Source organism: Gymnoscopelus microlampas (genome assembly GCF_963454915.1).
Source record: "Gymnoscopelus microlampas genome assembly, chromosome: 6".
In the NCBI taxonomy this organism is placed as follows: Eukaryota; Metazoa; Chordata; class Actinopteri; order Myctophiformes; family Myctophidae; genus Gymnoscopelus; species Gymnoscopelus microlampas.
In genome coordinates, this window is record NC_139943.1 from 24423184 (window position 1) to 24442684 (window position 19501).

Here is a 19501-nt window from a genome sequence, read left to right on the forward strand (position 1 = left end):
TGTCATTAAAGGCATTGTAGGGAACATTAAGCCTAAATTTAAAAAATATTTATATATATATTTTTTGCATTTTTTCCCCTCTATCAGCCACTATATAATGATGCTGGGGTGTTTTCCTGCACTGAAACACAGGCCTCTTTCTGAAAACCCTATTTTCCCTATTGTTGTTGTTGTTGTTATATTTGTCCGGTACGTAAGGAAGTCTATGGAAGTCTATGGAGGCATCACCCCCTGGTGGCCGGGAAACGAACTGCACAAACAATAACAATGAGGGAAAATAGGGTTTTCAGAAAGAGTACTGTGTTTCAAAACACCCCAGCATCATTATATAGTGGCTGATAGAGGGGAAAAAATGCAAAAAATATATATACAAATATTTTTTAAATTTAGGCTTAATGTTCCCTACAATGCCTTTAATGTTTCTATGAATTGAGTACAAAGGACCCCAATGGAAACAAGCCATATGCTTTCTTGGGTTTAAAATCCTCATATTGAACTGTACTTTCCTGTGCTTTTTTGCAAACCAGCTAATAAAGTATTCACTCAAATCAATCAAAGGGTTCCTGATGTTGTTTAAACCAGTGGTTCTAAAACGTTTTCTTGTCAAGATGAAAAATGTCACCCCCACATGATGTAATTCATTGTCCACGGACCCCCATCTGAAAGTATTTTGTGCCAGAGAGTGGGACCCCATACAAGATTTGTGTTGCCAAAATTATCTTTTTTTAATCTCCCGCAGATTTTTTTTCCAGATTTTTTTTTAGATTTTTTTAAAATAGCAGATCTACAAGCTCAAAACGTGTCACGAGCTTGTAGATCTGACCAAAGCCTAGTCACTTTTTTTTGTCTTGTTTTCATTCAGACCCAGTTGCTTGTTTCTCTCGCAAAATCTGGCAACATTGAGTCTGAGCTTGGAGTATAAAGTAGCGCGAGCGCGTCGGCTGAAAGTATCGCCAAGAAGAGAAAGGCACACACACGCACTCACACGCACACACACGTTATATCATACACACACACATACACCCGAGAGGAGTCATTTACAACTTTCTTTAGGACTAAATATCCCCGAGAATGGAGTCGGAGCTATGGATTTAACGCGGAGAGGACTCGCAATGGGCGTTTTGCTGCTTCTTTGGACTTGCTTGCTCTCCATAGTTGACGGTACGTTTTGACTTGTGTTTTACTCTCTTTTTTTTTGTTCGGGCTCCCCGTCGAAGACAGGGTTGCCAGGTCTGCTTATTATAAGCGACTTTGGGCTTGTTTTTCTGTATGTAATGTTGCTTGAAAATATTGGTTAGTTGCGCGTTGCAGTTTTTTTGGGCTTGTTTCCAAAGTGTTTCTGCTTATTTAGGCTTGTTTCCAAAACATGTTAAATGATTATTTAAACCAGTGGCTCTCAAATATTTGAATGAAAATGTTTTGTGCCCAGGGGAGCATTTGTGTTGTTAGAATGTTTCAAAAACATAATCCAAATATTCCACATTTTATTGCAAGAGTTTTTGAAAATAGCAGACGCATATTATGGTGTAAAGTGCTCTGTGACTGTGGCCTCACTTTCTTCTTTTGGGCTTGTTTTCCTAGACCTAGTTGTTTATTTCTCTCACAAAACCTGGCAACACTGGTCGAAGACCTGTGGAAACAGAAACATGGATCCTTAGGAGACATTTGGGAAGTAGTACCCTAACGTTATAGAGTGTAAACTGTAGAGGTAACACAACAATACCACATCAATAAATATATATTAAGGCAAGCATACATCTGCACCGTTACTTTACACGTGGTTTACTGAGTATTGTGTTTAAAATCAGTTTAGTTTCTGAAGCCTTGTGTTAAAAAGTTGAGTTTTTTAGATCCTCGGGGCGCAAAGTTGCGTCTTGCGTGACGTGTGCGACAATGTAATAATCGTTGTAAACCCCATAGTGAAGCTTTCCTCGTTTTAAAATCAGCCGTCATTCTAGAGTAGGTACTTAGTTGGTGAATTGTTTACACGAAATAGAAGTTTTTTGACCAGCTAGGGCTGTTTTCTTGGGCCTCGGGTCGGTCGATCCAGCCATCCCTGAATCCCTTGATCGGTGTCGGGTGTCAGAGAGTTGAGATTTTCTGCTATAGGGAAGAAAAAGGTTCTCAGTGATGGAAGAAGTACTCACATGTTTTACTTAAGTAAAAGTTCTGCAATGTAGATTATTACTATTATTAGTTGCAAGTGGAAGTCCACCCATATTCAAAAGTACAAGTACAAATGTATCGGCATCGAAATATACTTAAAGTACCAAAAGTAAAAGTACTCATTGTGCAGAAATGTCCCATTTCACAAGTTCAAAATGTATACAAATCTTTTGAAAATAGCAGATCTACAATCTCACAATGCCTCCATCATGACTCATTGTGAGCTTGTACATCTGCTATTTTCAAATGGCCGAAATATATATACGGCTGAAGTGGTTTAGTGTGTTTTGTAATAATAATCAAAATCTACAAAGTAACTAGTAACTAAAGTTTCCAAATGCTTGTAGTGGAGTAAAAGTGCAATATTTGCCTCTGAGGTGTAGTGGAGTAGAAGTAAAAGTACAGAAAATTGGAATTACTCAAGCAAAGTAAGAATACCTCAACATTTTACTTAAGTACAGTACTTGAGTAAATGTACTTTAAACTTAGTTGCTTTACACCAGTTGAGGTTCTCACTGTTGATGTAGAAAATGAAATGAGTTGTGGTCAGATTTGATCATTGTATACGTTATTCATTGTTCCTTTGAGTCATAGGCTACTGTAGTTTACTTTCTCCCATGGCTCATTTCTACTAGAAGGTTTATTAATGTCAACTGCTTGTAGCAACTTAAACATGGGTGGAGCTAATAACCTGGCTCATATGGACGCAATAACTTTTTATCAGATCAATTAATATCGCAACAGTGATAATCTGTACGTAGTTAACACTATTTCTAAATATATTATTTGTCCCACTATACTATGAGGAACCCCAGTCCCAGAACAACTTGTCACCTGCCATGAAAGAAAGCTAGTGTATAGGGAGGACCACAGATACGCAATCATTTACATAACATTATTGGCCACAATTGAATTGCCAAATTTGTTTCTTCTGTTTTTCTATTGCCTGTGGATTCTTTCAGTGCCATGTTTTTGAGAAAATTGACTGTGAAGTCCGAATTCACGTTTTTACAGCTTGGCAGGCGTTGCTTCATTGGCATAGTGCCCACAGGTAGCCTAGGGCGCAAAGCATACTTGATATTGACTTTTCCCCACATGTACCTTACGATTCTCCTTTTAACAGAAGCGCTGACCGAAATGAGCACAAATCAACACGGACAACAATTCTTCTTTCATATATCTGTTTTAGACTGGACGATGGTATGGTGGAAACTGACGTTCTGTTAAAAGAACGAGAGCATCAGAAAATGCCACAGGGATGGATTACTGAATGTTTCGCAGAGGTTTGATTGATTGATTGAATACTTTAGCAGTTTGCAGAAAAAAGCACAGGAAAGTACAGTTCAATACAAGGTCAGCTAAGAGGATTTAAAATCCAAGAAAACCTATGGCTTGTTTCCATTGGGGTGCTTTGTACTCAGAGACACATCATAGGTGACACAACTATGGCAGCGATGTACTTGCAATTGTCTCTTGTCCACTCTGTCTCTGCCCAGACCCCTCTGTAAATGATCTGACTGTGTAGCACCTGTAAAGGGTACACATGTACACATGTAGTGTTATGAATTTATAGGATAAGTCTGCTTTAGTGCTGGAGAGTAACAAACCGTTAGTTTTGTATGGTAGAACATTTTCATTATGATTAGCAGCGTAATGCTTTTGAAATATTCTGTGTTCTGACGCTTCTATATCCAGTGAAAATACAGACCATGAGTCTTTGAAGACTGTTAAGAGTTCACGAGGAGAACTCTTAACAGAGTTCATATTAACAGGGTCCCCACGGTCATGAAATTCCTGGAAATATTTTGAAATAAAATTAAAAAAAATCCAGTACTGGAAAAGGTTTGAAATTGATCAAACATCATCAAAGGTCCTGGAATTTATCAAGGGTCCTGGAAAAATATTTGGCTATGCATTGTTTTTGGCTATTGATTTTGTTAAAACAAAACATTTTCATAAACATGAATAATATTACACGAAATATGTAACATAAGTAGTTTTTCGCCGAACGGGCTGTGTGACGGCAGCCTAATGTATGTCTCAAACTTTATTTTTGCTACACTGCCTATCTTTGGGCATTCTACATAGGAGTAAGAGACACATTATTGCGCCGAATGATTGTTATATAGGCCGGGAAATTGGGCTAAATATTCTGGAAAAGTTTTGGAAAAGTTTTGGAAATTCATTGCTAAAAATGTGTGGGGACCCTGTATTAATGACTACCATGTATTGGAAAATACATTTGAGGTACCTCCTAAGCTACAAGGTTAATGTACAGGCCACATACTTGTGATGCCAGGGATTCTGAAACTGTAGATAGCCCTGTTCCCCTCCCCTCTCTGTCTTCAATCCGATAAACCATAAATATTAGATTATTATTAATAAGTAATATTGCCAGAGTTACAAAATATTTATCCATGACACATGGTGATGTGGATATTTCCTGATTTTTTTTATAGATGGTCTGGAAATAACAAGCACGTAATCTGTGATCATCTGTGACCAGCTCTCGGTTTGTGCTTGACATTTTTGGACAAGCAGACTGACAGAGTGACTTATACTAGCTACGTCATCAATGATGACATAGTATAAGTCACAGCTAAGGTCTTAAGTTGGCTTGCAAAGACATTGCACTAAATTGCAGAGGAACGCTTGTCATTAATGCCTACCAATGTGGATCTGCACATGTGAACCTGACAACACTCAAACACCCAGTCAATAAACATGTTATTACCTGGATGCTCCAAATACGTTTAATAACTAGACCCTGACCGGTGTATCGTTTGGCCCATATATCTTTTTATCTTTTTTTTTTTCATTTTTCATCAGTATTGGCAATAATATGTTGCTGATTTGTCCCGCAACTGTTATTTTAGACAAAACAATTTCCAAAATAGAAGATCAGATTAGGCTTTTTTTGTTTATATATATAAAATATCAGTCAAAACGTCAGTAACCACTGGTGTATGATTCTCCAAAATCGGGATCAAATTGAGGCACGGGACACTTGATTTCTGTTTTTATCCACATTCTCTCTCCTTATCTCTCACTCTTTCCATATCTCTTTCATATTCTCACTCCCTTCCCACTGTCTTTCTCTCTTACTTAGACTCTCTCTGTCAATCTATCTGTCTGTGAGGGGAAATGTCAGTGGTTTTACAGGTCTACTAGAAGCCTGTTGGAAATGTGTACAAGTCTGTTTCATGATCGCTATATTCTTTATTTTCCTGCGTCTGGAATAGGAAGGAATAGATTGCATGTAGCATCGACATCAGTTGGGGCTGTATGTAGGCCTGCTCATTTGTGCAGACAAGGGGTCCCACGTAATGGGTAAAGGGTAGAAAACGGGGTCACAGGATTGTCCTGACGTAACAGAAATATTTCTATATTTTAATTAGCCTTGGTCGCAGTGTGACAGACAGACTACTCATGTGCTTCTGTTACTGAAACAGTTTGGGAATCCCTGCTGATGCTGAACACGTAGCCTGCTGTGTAGTATGGTGTACTGACTTACTACACCAGAGTAATAGAGCGATAATATGGCTGGTCGTCCTATATTACCAGAGAGAGAAGCCCCGAACTTGCTTTGGAGAAATGTAGAGGAGAGGTGAGAAGACATAAACGCACACTTCACATACACTGGCCAAAACATTGGACTAGTGTCACTACACCACCTGGCAAACATCACAGCCATGTGTGTGTGTGTGTGTGTGTGTGTGTGTGTGTGTGTGTGTGTGTGTGTGTGTGTGTGTGTGTGTGTGTGTGTGTGTGTGTGTGTGTGTGTGTGTGTGTGTGTGTGTGTGTGTGTGTGTGTGTGTGTGCAGCCTTCTACAGACAGATCTCTAGCCTAGATACTTGGCTTTTCTCAGTAGTTTAAGGTGGGGTTATATTCTTTAAACTGGGATTGACATTGTCTTTACTGCAAAGGTTGGAGTTATTTTGAGGTTCTTGTTTTCTTACATTGAAATAACATACTCAGGTAGGCTAATATTATCATCAATTTCCATCGAGGGGACTGTTTTTTTTACATTCCCCTATAGGTCCACTGTGACTGGATCTATAGTTGTCCCTTGATTTTAGGGAGGCTGATATTTTTGCATCACCAGGAGTGATGTTTCATGTCCGTGTTAAGCAAAACATTTTTTTAAATAACTACCCGCTTCTTTCCAGTGAGTGCAATGGCTGTTGTTTTTCAGTGATTCTTCAGTACCCTTCACATATTCCCAAGACTGTCTGTCTATTCAACCATGCAGAGGAGGGGTTGATCCATTCTTTAAAACATTACTCATTTCCCCAGTCGTCAACCTTCATCTTTGGAGGCATGGGCAAGCTCATGTTTGTCAACCCATAGAGACACTAATATGAACTGAAGAGAACATATCATGCTGGGCTTATTTTTCCTCTTGTCAAGAGTTTGGCTGGATGAATCTGGCTTTAGATGATAGAAGAAAGAAATGGTGCTGGTTTGAGCAGACACTGGGGATAGAAACCTCTTAAGGTTCACAACACTCTGAGGCAAATATGAGGCTGATGAGTCCCTTCAGTGGGATAGGGAAATGTTTTTCAGACAATTTTTCAAAAGATTCCATCTAAACAGTATGCTGCACATTTTCATTTAGGTTTATTCAGAGAAATCGTTAATGACATTAACCCTGTCATCCCTATTTTGGGCATGTCATTCAGCGAAAAATAGCTGATATACAAGCTCACAATGTGCTGTGCTGTGATATGACGTGTTGTTAGCTCATCTGCCATTTTCGTTGTGTGACATAGTTGTACGACTAAGTATAATACTTGTTTTCCCAATTAAACACATTTTATAGATAGATTAGATACATTTTTCACTGGAAATGTATTTATGTTTGTATTTTAAAGTTAATGTATATAGTTTACTGACTGACCAAAAATAATCTCAGAGCTAGGCCCTTGCAACTTTCGTTTGGAGCATTACTTGGATTTGTTTCGAACTGAATTCTGCGAGTTACCGTTCTAACAGAACATGTCACAAGAGGTGTCTCCAGAAAGAATACTAGATTGAATGTTATGCAGTAAATTACTTTTAAGTGGTTAAGGGAGCGATCCTAGTAAACTAGGATGGGACATGTCACAGCATTTACAGTAGCCAACCGGACTCCATAAAAAACGTGTGTTTCAACCTTGGGTCGTGGTGTCTTTACATCTCACATTTGGATGATCTTTTCATGCTAAACCAGGCTAACAAAACATCATAGGGTCTTTAATTGGCTTAAAATGTCATAATGTCATTGTCATCATTGAATTGGCCATTTCTTTAATCCAGTTCCATCTCCTGTCCTGTCGGACTGCTTGTGGCATCTATGACTTCAGTCATCTATGACATATGACGCTAAAATTAGGCAAGGTTTCTGCTAGATCAGAATCCCACTGACTTCCATTCTGAAATTAAAGTGAAATAATTCAGAAATTATAAAAATAATTAGTTGCTTCTTTGGACTACTGGCAGTGTGCAGTGCACAATACATTTGGTGCTGATCTGTCTCGCAGTTTGCGGGATTAGCTCTGGAAACCCAGAAAAACAGTGACTTGTAGTTTGTTGCTGTTAAGGTACACCTGTATTCAGTTCAGGAGGTGGACTTTCCTCTTGTGTCATAAGAGAAAGGTTGTTAAATCAATCCATGATTGGATGATAAAGAAAGAAGGCTGTATCACCAGTGAATGAATTACAGTATGGATTGCTGGGTGAGCGGTTAAAATGCCTTGAATTCAGGCCAGGGTGCTGAAATGCAATGACTGAGGGAAAAGTGCTGCCGCAGGTGGGAGACTCTCCATGGACACAATAAGACAAAACCATGTGAAGGCACCCACATATTCACAAAGGCTGTTTCTCTATCTAGATCTACGATCTACAATTTACAATTCAACCCATTAAGACCTGAGGCCGATTCGATTACAAATGCCTTCTAAATCAGTAGTTCTCACACTTTTTCGTGACAAGGACCCCCAAAATGATATGTATTTGGCCGTAGACCCCCACCTGAAAAGGTTTTGTGCCAGAGACCCCCAGAAGAGAAGATGTTTGTCAAAACAAAATCAAAATTATTCAAAAATGTTCAAACACTTTCCAGATTTTTCAAAAACAGTAGATGTACAAGCTCGCAGTACGGCACACAGTGACGCGCAGTGAGCTTGTATATCTGCTATTTTTGAATAGCCAACGCTAAAATCTAAAATGACACAGATTCTTTCCCGGTTTTAATGGGTTAAGCATTTAGCAGATGCTTCGATATAGAGCGACTTTACAAGTGCGAGATCAGAGTAAATGGAATGAGCTCTAGTCAACAAACGACATATAACTAAGAACGCAAAGAACGGACTTGCGTCCTTGGACGCACGGTTTAATCATATTATGTGTATATTATTTATATAATATTATTATCATATTATAATATATATGATGTGTTGATGGAGAGTCTCCCACAGGTGGGTAGGGCGTCATACAGAAAGCTATGAAGAGTTAGCAAGCAGCAAGAAAGCAGAAGTTAAGGGGAGAAACGCAGGAGACGGGGCGGGGGGGCTGATGAACGAACGCAAGGAGAGACATATGGAGGAGGAGGGTACTGGCAGAGGCGCTGGGTGGAGGTGAGAGAGGAAAAGGAGGAGGGCAGGAGAGGAGAGAGAGAGAGGAGATTGGGTTGCAGTGCAGAGAAGGAATGTACAGAAGAGATTGAATCTTTTCCTGTTTTTCCTTTTTTTTTTTTTTTTCGGGGCGTGAAACATGAGCAGGTTCTGCTGTTTTGATTTCATACAACTGGGATAGGTGGAGGGAAGGAAGGAGGGAAGGAGAGAAAACAGGAGTAGGAGGTAGAGAGTGGAAGAAGAGAGACTGAGAGAGTTAAGGGGAGAGGAGGAGGAAGATGAAATAGAGGGCGGGGAGGGGGGGGGGGCAGGGATTGACAGAGGTGAGAAGGAGCGAGCGAGCGAGCGAGGGAAGGAGGTGGGAAAAAAACATGAGAGAGGAGAGAAAAGAGGTGGAAGGGAGGATCGAAGATGAGAAAGAGCGAGAGGGAGTGAGAGGAAGAAGGGAGGAGGGGTAATGAGAGAGAGAGAGAGAGGGGAGGAAGTCTGTCGCAGACTGCTATGATTTCTCTGGGGTCCCCTCTCTCACACACACGCACACACACACACGCACACACACACACACACACACACACACACACACACGCATACAGAGGCTGCATAAATATGTGCTCTGTGCACGTCACGCAAATTTTTCTTGTCCCAACTGGGGAGGTGTGAAGAAAATCTCTTCCTTCCCTTTCACCCTCTCAACACTCCACATACACATGCAGACACACACATGCACCCCCCCCCTCACACACACACACACACACACACACACACACACACACACACCGACCGTACACACAGGGTTCCCTGATAAGGTGTAAAGCGAGGGAGGCTGTTAGTTATTCTTTCAAGCAGAACAAAACAAGGGAGCTGAGAATGGTGTGTGTGTGTGTGTGTGTGTGTGTGTGTGTGTGTGTGTGTGTGTGTGTGTGTGTGTGTGTGTGTGTGTGTGTGTGTGTGTGTGTGTGTGTGTGTGTGTGTGTGTGTGTGTGTGTGTGTGTGTGTGAGAATGTGCGTGTGCGTGTGCGTGTGTGTGTGTGTGTGTGTGTGTGTGTGTGTGTGTGTGTGTGTGCAGTCTATGCATGCGTGAATGCATGTGTGTGGTGGGGGTGAAGCAGTGCATTTCCTAAGCTATACAACTTCTTCTGGGCCTCTCTGTCTTTTCAGACCTGGTACTTTGTGGCCCCCACCCCACAACAGCGTGGGAGGGGGGGGGGGGCACACACACATACACATGCACGCACACACACAGACACACGGCCCTCCTCTGTCTTTCTGTCTCCTCCCACTCTGATTGTTAATCCTACTGACAAGCTCAAACTCCTCAGCTGTTCCTTTGTGTTGTGCTAGTACACACACACACACACACACACACACACACACACACACACACACACACACACACACACACACACACACACACACACACACACACACACACACACACACACACACACACACACACACACACACAGCCAGGTGCAGTAAAGCCATTTGAAGTGAGTCAGGAGTCAGAAGAGAAGGACCCAAACTTTACTGTTTTAGACAGATCCACTAATGGGCATTGCACTAATTTGTGGAAAAGCAGACTGTTGGAAGCAGTTGGAAAGCATAAAAGTGTTATTTATTTATTTATATTTTACCATCCAGGATTTCAGGCATTTTGGACAAGTACAGTAGCTCCTATTATTTTTCAAATGGAGATTCCCATTACCCACACTTTTCTCCATTCTCCTCTGTGTGTAGTTTGCATCCCAGAAGATTGTGCTGGCATTTCTGCTTACTGCAGCGTAGGGCAGCCACAAGAATAAAGACTTTTATTCTTTTGAACAAAAAAGAGCCTTGGATTTCATTTCTTATTTTTTTTCCAACAAAAAATACCCATGACTCCCATGATATTTTTTAAATGTAGTTTATGGAATTTTAGTGCCCCCCAAAAAAGGCAGGGCACTTCAAATACACATGGCCGATGGACATTTCCAATTGAATTGGTCAAATCTGATTCTGTATTTTAATGTGAATATTTTACTATTCGTTTTAAAGGACCTTTTGGCAAAATATTACATTTATGTGCTTCAGTGAGTCATATGACATTTGTTTGAGGATTCAAAATCAATCAATCTGTTAAGACAACTGCCTGTATGAAGACAGACGACCTATGTTAATTGTTGACAATGAATTAGTCTGTGTTGTGTGTAGACTAGAGTTCTGCAGTAATACTGTAGCCAGCATGAGACAAAACGAAATGGGAATTCCTCTAAAAACTGGGTGGATTTCCAAATAAGAACTTATGATTACTCAACACAGGTTTTATTTTATAGTCTACCGGAACCAGAATCTACTGGAAGTAGGTGAAGAAATTTAGGGAATAAATCTTCCCTTTTGGGAAGAAATGAACAGACAAAATTATCAGGGGCAGTCGTAGTAGCAGCTATAATGTATGAACAGGAATCCAGAAAACAAAATGTGTCAGTTCAAGTTTTTTTGTTTTTTTGAGGGGCTTTTTTCTGCCTTTATTTATAGTTGAAAGTGGAGATGGACAGGAAACAAGGAGAGAGAGATGGGGATAGACATGCAGTAAAAATGTTGGGAACGGGACTCGAACCCACGATGCACTGTCAGGCTTCATTATTAGAGCCTAGCCGGACCGCTAGGCCTGCAGTCCGGGCCCATTTTCAACAAATAGATCAATGCTATGAAATATTTTATGAAGCAAAACTATTACAATAGCCGCTGGTTTTACAGAAACAACATTGAGAAGCTCATCTGTAAAATCCAGTTCAAGCCATTATTTACACAGCGGTTTGTATTGACTTGTTTGCATGTCTCTTTTCTGCTAGTGTGAATGAAACACTTTGATGGAAGTAACTTAATCTGCCGTGCCGTGCCATAGAATAAAACTATAGCTGCTTTCACTCATCTAGATGTTATCCGGAGGGCTGTATGTGAGAATGTCCGAATCAGTTGGACCAGACATGCAATAGACTTGACTCAAATCAAATCATCATTTCAATGCAAAATCCAACTAACCTGTAACCTTGTATTTTGCTACCACAATGTTGTCATCTCAACTTGAGATGACAACATTGTGAGCTTGTTTAAAAGTTTAGTTATTTTCAATGCAGTTGCTCAAAATAATCCATTGACAGCAGACTTTTAAATCCTTATTAGTGTTTTCTTACTTCTCTTATTTTACAAGCGTAATAATGCAGAGATAAAAACAAACAAGCAGGAGATTTGTCAAGGGAAAGGGATGTTTTTGCAACAGTGCCGTCAGTCGACAAATGTCAGCTAACTTTGTAACATGATTGCATCATGCCCCCCCTCTTGTGAAGGTGAAGTGACAAAAGTTTTGATTCTCCCTAAGGTTGATTATGTGGTTGGTTATTAACGGCGGTTTCAGACTATGGTTTCGGGTGCGCACTCCAGACCGCTCCGTTTCCGAGTGCGCTTGGCTGGCCCGCATTCACACTGGCCAAGGCTCTAACGCGCCCGAGAACACTTGCATATATACCCCCGATCCTATAGGTGGCGGCATGCACATAGTGCTTCGCCAGTGGACACAGACGTCATCAACTATGCGACAATGTTTGTGCTGGTCGCGCATAAATATAGGGTTGCCGCTGGGGAGAGAGTCAGGAGCGCAGTCAGCGCACTGAGCGCACAGAAGTCAAGGCACAGACTGCTGTGTTGTTGGCGCGCGTGTTGTTGACAGACGGATGCACGCTTATGAGAAACAACACAAATAAAACCTGGTGAAACACAACGCGCAAGATGAGGATACAGGAAACATTCAGTCTAAATGTCCAGTTTGCTAACCTTCACAACAACTACTACTTTTGTATTTGAAACCTTACATTTCTCTAAATATTATAAACTTTCACGACAGCTTAAGTACAAAAATATATCATTTATGAAAAGGCAACTAGCCTATACAGTGAAGTCGGACTGAATGACTGAAACCTTGTATTGTGAATTGTACTTCCATGTACTGTTTCTCATGTCTTACTAAATAAAGTAACATCTTTTCTTTTTTTACTCTCTTTGTGTGGGGATTATCTGGCACATGTATGTATCTGTTATGAAAGAGAAATTGCATCATGAGTGAAACGGCTATAGTCCATGGGAAACCATAAACCTACGTAGGCCTACAAATGAGTTACCATATTTACTTACAAATTTCAAATTACAAAGCCTTATAAGCTATATATTTCTGGGATGCATAGTAGTTGAAACTCCACAAGATATCCACAAGATATATTATTATATATATATATATATTGTTGCTGTCATTATATGGCCATGACACGGCCTCTCTTTCTATCTCGCGCTCTCATTCTATTTCTGTATGTAATGTTTTATATAAATAAATAAATAAGTTTTATATATAAATATTGCGGGTTTTAGCGCATCATCCCGCGGGTTCATTTGGTCATTTAATGATAAAATTAACCCGCGGGATGATACTAAATCTTTCATCATCCCGCGGGTTCATTTTATAATTTAATGATGAAATTAACCCGCGGGATCCGGCCATGGTTGAACCCCTGTGGATTGATCTGCGACGTGTTTTTGTTGACTGTTTTTGTCGAGTTTATATACCGTCACCTATTCCAAATAGCGGGCCACTTCCGTCAAACAGTACGCTTGCTTTCACACTGCAGCGTACCGTCTCCGAGGACGCATGATTCAGATCCGAGACTGCCTCCGGAGGTGGTTTCGGGAACGGAACGGGGATCCGTTTCGGGGAACGATACGCAACGTTCACACTACCACAACATCAGCCAAGTGGCCCAGGGTGCGCACCCGGGGCCGTAGTGTGAAACCGCTATAAGACCAGGTCACCAGGATGTGCAGTTGGTAGAAATCCGAAATTAAAATTCCTTGTCTCAGAGAAAGGTTTCCAAAATACACTACAACCAAGAAAATTACAGAATAAACTGGCCCTATTCTCAACCCTGACAGTTTGTCCGGGCAAGCAGTTGTTGGTTGTGGGAACCAGCCAGATCTGTTACCTTCACTGCAATAGTTAATCTGGCAACTGGCAATGATATGTTTTCCATGTATAAAAGGGGCTTTTGAATGTGGTAGTCGTGGATTGTCTTCTTGAGGTCCAGAAAGCCCAGCTGGCCAGGGGAGGTCAGCCAAAACTAATCCCAGCTGTAGTGTCCCTCTCTGGGTGTAGAGATGGCAGGAAGAACCCATGACTGCAATCTCTCTCTCTATTTCTATCTCTCTCTCTCTCTCTCTCTCCCTCGCTCTCAGTCTTATTCTCTGTTTTGTGTTGTCCTTTCTATTTGTTGCTATAACAACCAAAAATACTAGTTTGGTGAACTTGTGAGTTTTCTGAATGTAGAATGTTTTACTGCTGAACCCACTAGTATAACCAGATTTGTCAAGAGGAATAGGAATTTGCACCAGGCAGTTGTGGTAAAATTCTATACTGAGATATCGCTAGTGGGGAGCCAGGACCTTAAAGGCAAGTTGGAGAGAGAGCTGAAGTGTCTGAGGTTAAACTTAATAATAATATTAAGACTTAAGCACAGCACATATTGGGGAAATGCGGTATTCCTTCATTATATGACATCATATATAACATGTATTGTTAAAAAAAATGTTTATCTTAGAGATTTCCTTTTAGACACACAACTGTCCCTTTCATTTTTGACCGAGACTTCCCAGTCTGCTTTGCTGTACATGTATTTTACATTACATGTACATAATGTAATTATAAGCAGGGCTAGCTCATTTCCTTCCATACACCTGGTACAGACATTGGGCTGAAATTCTTCATTGTGTATTGTGAGTCAAGTCAATTTTATTTGAATGTGACCAGATCTGGTATCATATAGGCCAATTCAATTCTGTGGTTACTATTTTGGGAAATTGGAAGCACTGAATGCAAAAAGTTTATGAAGTTTAGACCTCCATGATAGCCCTAAACCTAATAAAGTGCACACACACAATATGATTGAGGCAATATAGATAGGTCTAATTGTTAGGAATGTGATTTGTGCAACATTTTTTACCAACATTTTTCATATTGCAGGCTTTACTGTGTGTGTGGCGGTCATTGTGGAAAGATCTCAACTCAATTTGCAATTTTTTCATCCTTTCTTTCTTCATTGGCATTGAAATGGAAGCTTAATTGGCTCTCCTCTATGTCATGAGTTTCAAGACCCCCAGAAACTAGTGCCCTGCACAGGCCCAAAACCCCAGCCCTGGCCCTTGGTGTTCAAGCCCTGTGCGGCCCCAACCCGAGTCGACAGGGGTCTCCAATTTATCTACCCGAGACCCGACACCAAATATATTTAATCTCTCTCTGATGTGCGCTTTCTCTGGTGTGCGCGGTGCTCACGCTGTCTCATGCAAACACAGACATTACACATACGTTACAGATACACGTTTATTACACATAATAACACAAAGGACCACTGACAAACATATTAATAGACCATTTCAGAGACACACAAGGGATCAATAACAAGTAATTATACCACAAAGAAAAAATGTAAATACCAAATTTGCCTAAATGGCAATTTTGACAAGAATCTGGTTCACTTCACCTGAAAAGTGTTTTTACACTTGTTTTGTATTTTCCTTGGATTCAAAGTCAACACAGTCCTCTAAATGCTGAGTAAGTTCCATGAGCCTTAAAAACCACCCAAAAAAACGAAAAGAAAACAAACCAAAAGAAATGCGTGGTTGTCAGTCAAGACAATACAGCTATTTTTCTTCTTCTTTGTTGAAAAATGTGCCTCTTGTGGAGATTGGAAGGTTTTCTTTCTGACTGACAGCTCTGTGTGTGTGTGTGTGTGTGTGTGTGTGTGTGTGTGTGTGTGTGTGTGTGTGTGTGTGTGTGTGTGTGTGTGTGTGTGTGTGTGTGTGTGTGTGTGTGTGTGTGTGTGTGTGTGTGTGTGTGTGTGTGTGTGTGTGTGCTGCTGAGGGAATTAGAGTTGGCCATGTTGGTGCCAGAACACAGCATGCCAGCAGTGCCACGCTGCCAGACCAAACCACCGGGCTCACCACAGGCCCTGTGTCAGCTATCGTGTCAGCTCGGGCCTGTGTCACTGGGATGCCAACTTCCAGTGCTGTCTGCAGAATGCAGATCCTGAAAAAAGTCCTTTTAACATATCTCAAATTGTGTTTTATAATTGTCCTGCCTTAAAAGAGTTTAAGTACAACTGTTACATTTAAAAGTGTAAGTCTTAAATTCAATGTTCAAATTTCTTTAAAAGAAAAAACATCTTGGTTTAACCAGATCACACAGACTTGGATTGGATTGGATTCGGTCTCATATTCTGTTCATGTTTATTTACATCAGTGAAATTGGTTTTGTGTTCAGTTTTACTGGTATTCAGGTTTTTTATTTATTTGTTGAACTTAATGAAACTCTGAATTCCCCTATCATGATGAACATTCAGCTGACATGCAGTGTTGCACAGAGAAAAGCTACTTATGTTCTTCTTGGAGGTTCTTACTTTATTATGATTATCATGATATTTTATATATTTTTTTATATTTTTTTAATATATTTTATAGTTAAGTATAGTGTCTAATGGCCCAAAATGTTGTTACAGAGATAATGGTTTAAGTCAATTTCAAGTATGTTTTCCCGCATGTAGTAGTATTTCATGGAGTCTTCTTAGGTCCTGCCTTGATGGGTTAGTGTAGTTTCACTGGGGTGGCCGGGTAACTATTAATTATCACTGCTGAAATTCGCTGAGGTTAGTTCTTAGTAAAACAACATTATTTTAGGTTATTATCACACATGCAAGTGCCCCTTACCACCGATACAATCATCTTCAACTGCTTATCCAAAGTCGGGTCGCGGAGGTAGCAGCTCCAGAAGAGAAACCCAAATGTCCCTTTCTGTGTCCACATTAACTAGCTCTGACTCAGTCTGTCCCGTGGCCTCTTCCTAGCTGGGGGCGACCAGGAGGCATCCTAGAGATGCCCGAAACAGCTACTGGCTCCTTCCTATACAAAGGAGCAGTGGCTCTGCTCCGAGTCCCTCATGGATGACTGGGCTTCTAACCTTTGTCCCTAAAGGAGATGCCAGCCAACCTCCTGAGAAACCCTTTTTTCGGCCACTTGTATCCATGAACTTGTTCTTTTGGTAATGATCCACATTTCATGACCATAAGTGAGAGTAGGAACGAAGATTGGCTCCTTTACTTGAGACTGAGACAAATAACCTACTGTTTTCACCAAACTCCCACGTCACACTGTGTAAGCATCAACAGTCTGTGTTGTGGTGGTTTTTATTTTTCAACATTTTTACTCTGGCCATTTTTCTCCCTGGAGAATGGAGTGGAGTATGGCCAGAGTAAAGAATTATACCTCCTCTCCTCTCCTCTCCTCTCCTCTCCTCTCCTCTCCTCTCCTCTCCTCTCCTCTCCTCTCCTCTCCTCTCCTCTCCCCAAAGTAATAATAACATGGCCTCCATCCTCATCCTATGCTCTCTTTATGCCCTTTCCCTTCTCTCCAGGCTCCCCTCTTCTCCTGTTTGCGAATCGGCGTGACGTGCGTTTGGTCGATGCGGACGGCGTGCGGGGGGAGTCAGCGGTCGTCGTCAGTGACCTGGAGGACGCTGCGGCTGTGGATTTCTTGTACTCGGAGGGCCTGATATTCTGGACGGACGTCAGCGAAGAGGCCATCAAACAGACCCACTGGAACCAGTCATCCAACTGTAAGACTGCCTTGGTGTTTAATACTGACTGTTTATTACTGATTCTCGCTAGGGCTGTGTCACGATTATGACATTTTACTTTGACGATTTATTGTCGCACAAATAATTACGATTGACGATTTCATTGTGTTTATAATAACCTAAATATACAAAGACATGACTGACACATTTCATAACTTTATACTTTCAAAAACATACAATGCGACACGTTGTGAGCTTGTAGATCTGCTATTTCCACTATTTTAGAAAATGTAACTTTAAACATGGAAAGGATTATGAAGATTTTGCTAAAATAATTGTTATTATCTCAAATAATTGCGATTATGTAATAATTGTGACAGGCCTATAACTGTCACTCAAACAGACCAACTGGAACCACTCATCCAACTGCTTTGATGTTTGCCCCAATGTCTTATTAAGTCTGATACTGATTGACTATAAACAGGCTTGAACAGTCCTGATCTAGAGTCTACAGAAATATTGTCCTCTCGAGAATGCTTGACTTGGAACATGGTTACATTGACATAATACTTTGTCTCCTTAACCAGAGCATGGGGGACATTCCAAACTGTATTGCTATCAATATGAACTCGCCCTTGTAGAAACACACCAGACTCTGGTGGGATATTAACCAGGCTGTGTTTGCCAAGTGTTTATATAGACACATAAAGACATGCGATGTGCTACAGTAGTGAAATAGTCTGCTATTGCAGTGGTTCTCAACCCGCGGGATTTTATTGTATAGTTTGTTTATACTTTTGATGCAGTAATTGTCTTTTTTTCAATAGTATAAAAACTGGTCAAACATTGGACACATTGTCAAATAATATATGAAAGAAGAAAATATTTAGAAAATATTTTTTGTTTAGATGAATTAATTGATAACATATTCAACACATGGTGATACAGCGTATTGGTTAAAACCCCTGTCTGTTGATCCACACAGACCAAAGACTGAATTCTCCCAGATTTAACTCCTCTAGTCTATGCTCTCCTCTCCCACTCAGCTTTCCTGCTGCCCGTCCCCATAAATAAAACGTGATGGCTACTAAAACAATACTTACTCGCTGCCCTAAAGGTACAGTATACCATTATGTGACACTTACTCTGCTCTCTTTCTCTCTATCCATAGCACTGAAAGAGGCACTAGGAACAGGCCAGGCTGTAGTTGTCTCTGGATTGGATAGTCCCGATGGGCTCGCATGCGATTGGCTGGGAAGGAAGTTGTATTGGACAGACTCTGAGACCAATCGGATTGAAGTTGCAAACCTGGATGGAACCTCACGGAAAGTCCTGTTCTGGTTGGACCTGGACCAGCCTAGGGCAATAGCGCTCAACCCTGCTCATCGGTAAACAGAACACATAAATTCACACACCACGTAAAAATATACAACAATAAGTTGTATTGTATGCAGTAGGCCTGGAATATAGTGCTAAACCCAGCCCAACAGTGGCTTCAACAATGGCACACACATGCACGCACGCCCGCACACGCACACACCATCATACACACAAACAAGCCCAAAGTCGCTTATAATAAGCGGACATGGCAACACTGATCCTAACCCCAACCTGAATCTTTTCCTAATTGTAAGCCTAACTCCCCAAACCTTTTATAACAATAAAGCAACCATTTTTCTTGTGAGGACCTGGAAAATGGTCCTCATTCTATCTATTTTGCAAATTGTACTATACTATATGTTTGGGCACATTTCACCTTCACATGTATAGTAATACAAGTACACACACACCTTTAATCAACACCTTAATGTTGATTGATGTGACACTTCATTTCTTATCACTTTCAACCTGGTGTCCCTGTTTCGGTCGTGTTATTATAGGTCAAGACATTTTCAGAGCTTGTACATTGGGCTGTTTTCATTATTTTAAATGTTCTTTTTACCACACAAAATAGGTTTAAGTGGTTAAGCTGCAGCAAATGCACACACACACACGCACGCACGCACGCACGCACGCACGCACGCACGCACGCACGCACGCACGCACGCACGCACAGAATAATAGTATGTCTTAGGG

The 19501-nt window shown here is 40.8% G+C and overlaps 1 protein-coding gene across 2 annotated transcripts in view; it reads left to right on the forward strand.

The window, feature by feature from the left end:
* Positions 1 to 958: 958 nt before the first annotated feature.
* Positions 959 to 19501, forward strand: part of lrp5 (low density lipoprotein receptor-related protein 5) — a 73316-nt gene continuing 54773 nt past the window's right edge. For both annotated transcript variants that reach the window (XM_084059292.1, XM_084059293.1), the window contains exons 1-3: positions 959 to 1161; positions 17264 to 17464; positions 18597 to 18813. In XM_084059292.1, coding sequence (XP_083915418.1) covers positions 1086 to 1161; positions 17264 to 17464; positions 18597 to 18813 — 494 coding nt within the window. In that variant the 5' untranslated portion in view covers positions 959 to 1085. The remainder of the gene's footprint in view (positions 1162 to 17263; positions 17465 to 18596; positions 18814 to 19501) is intronic.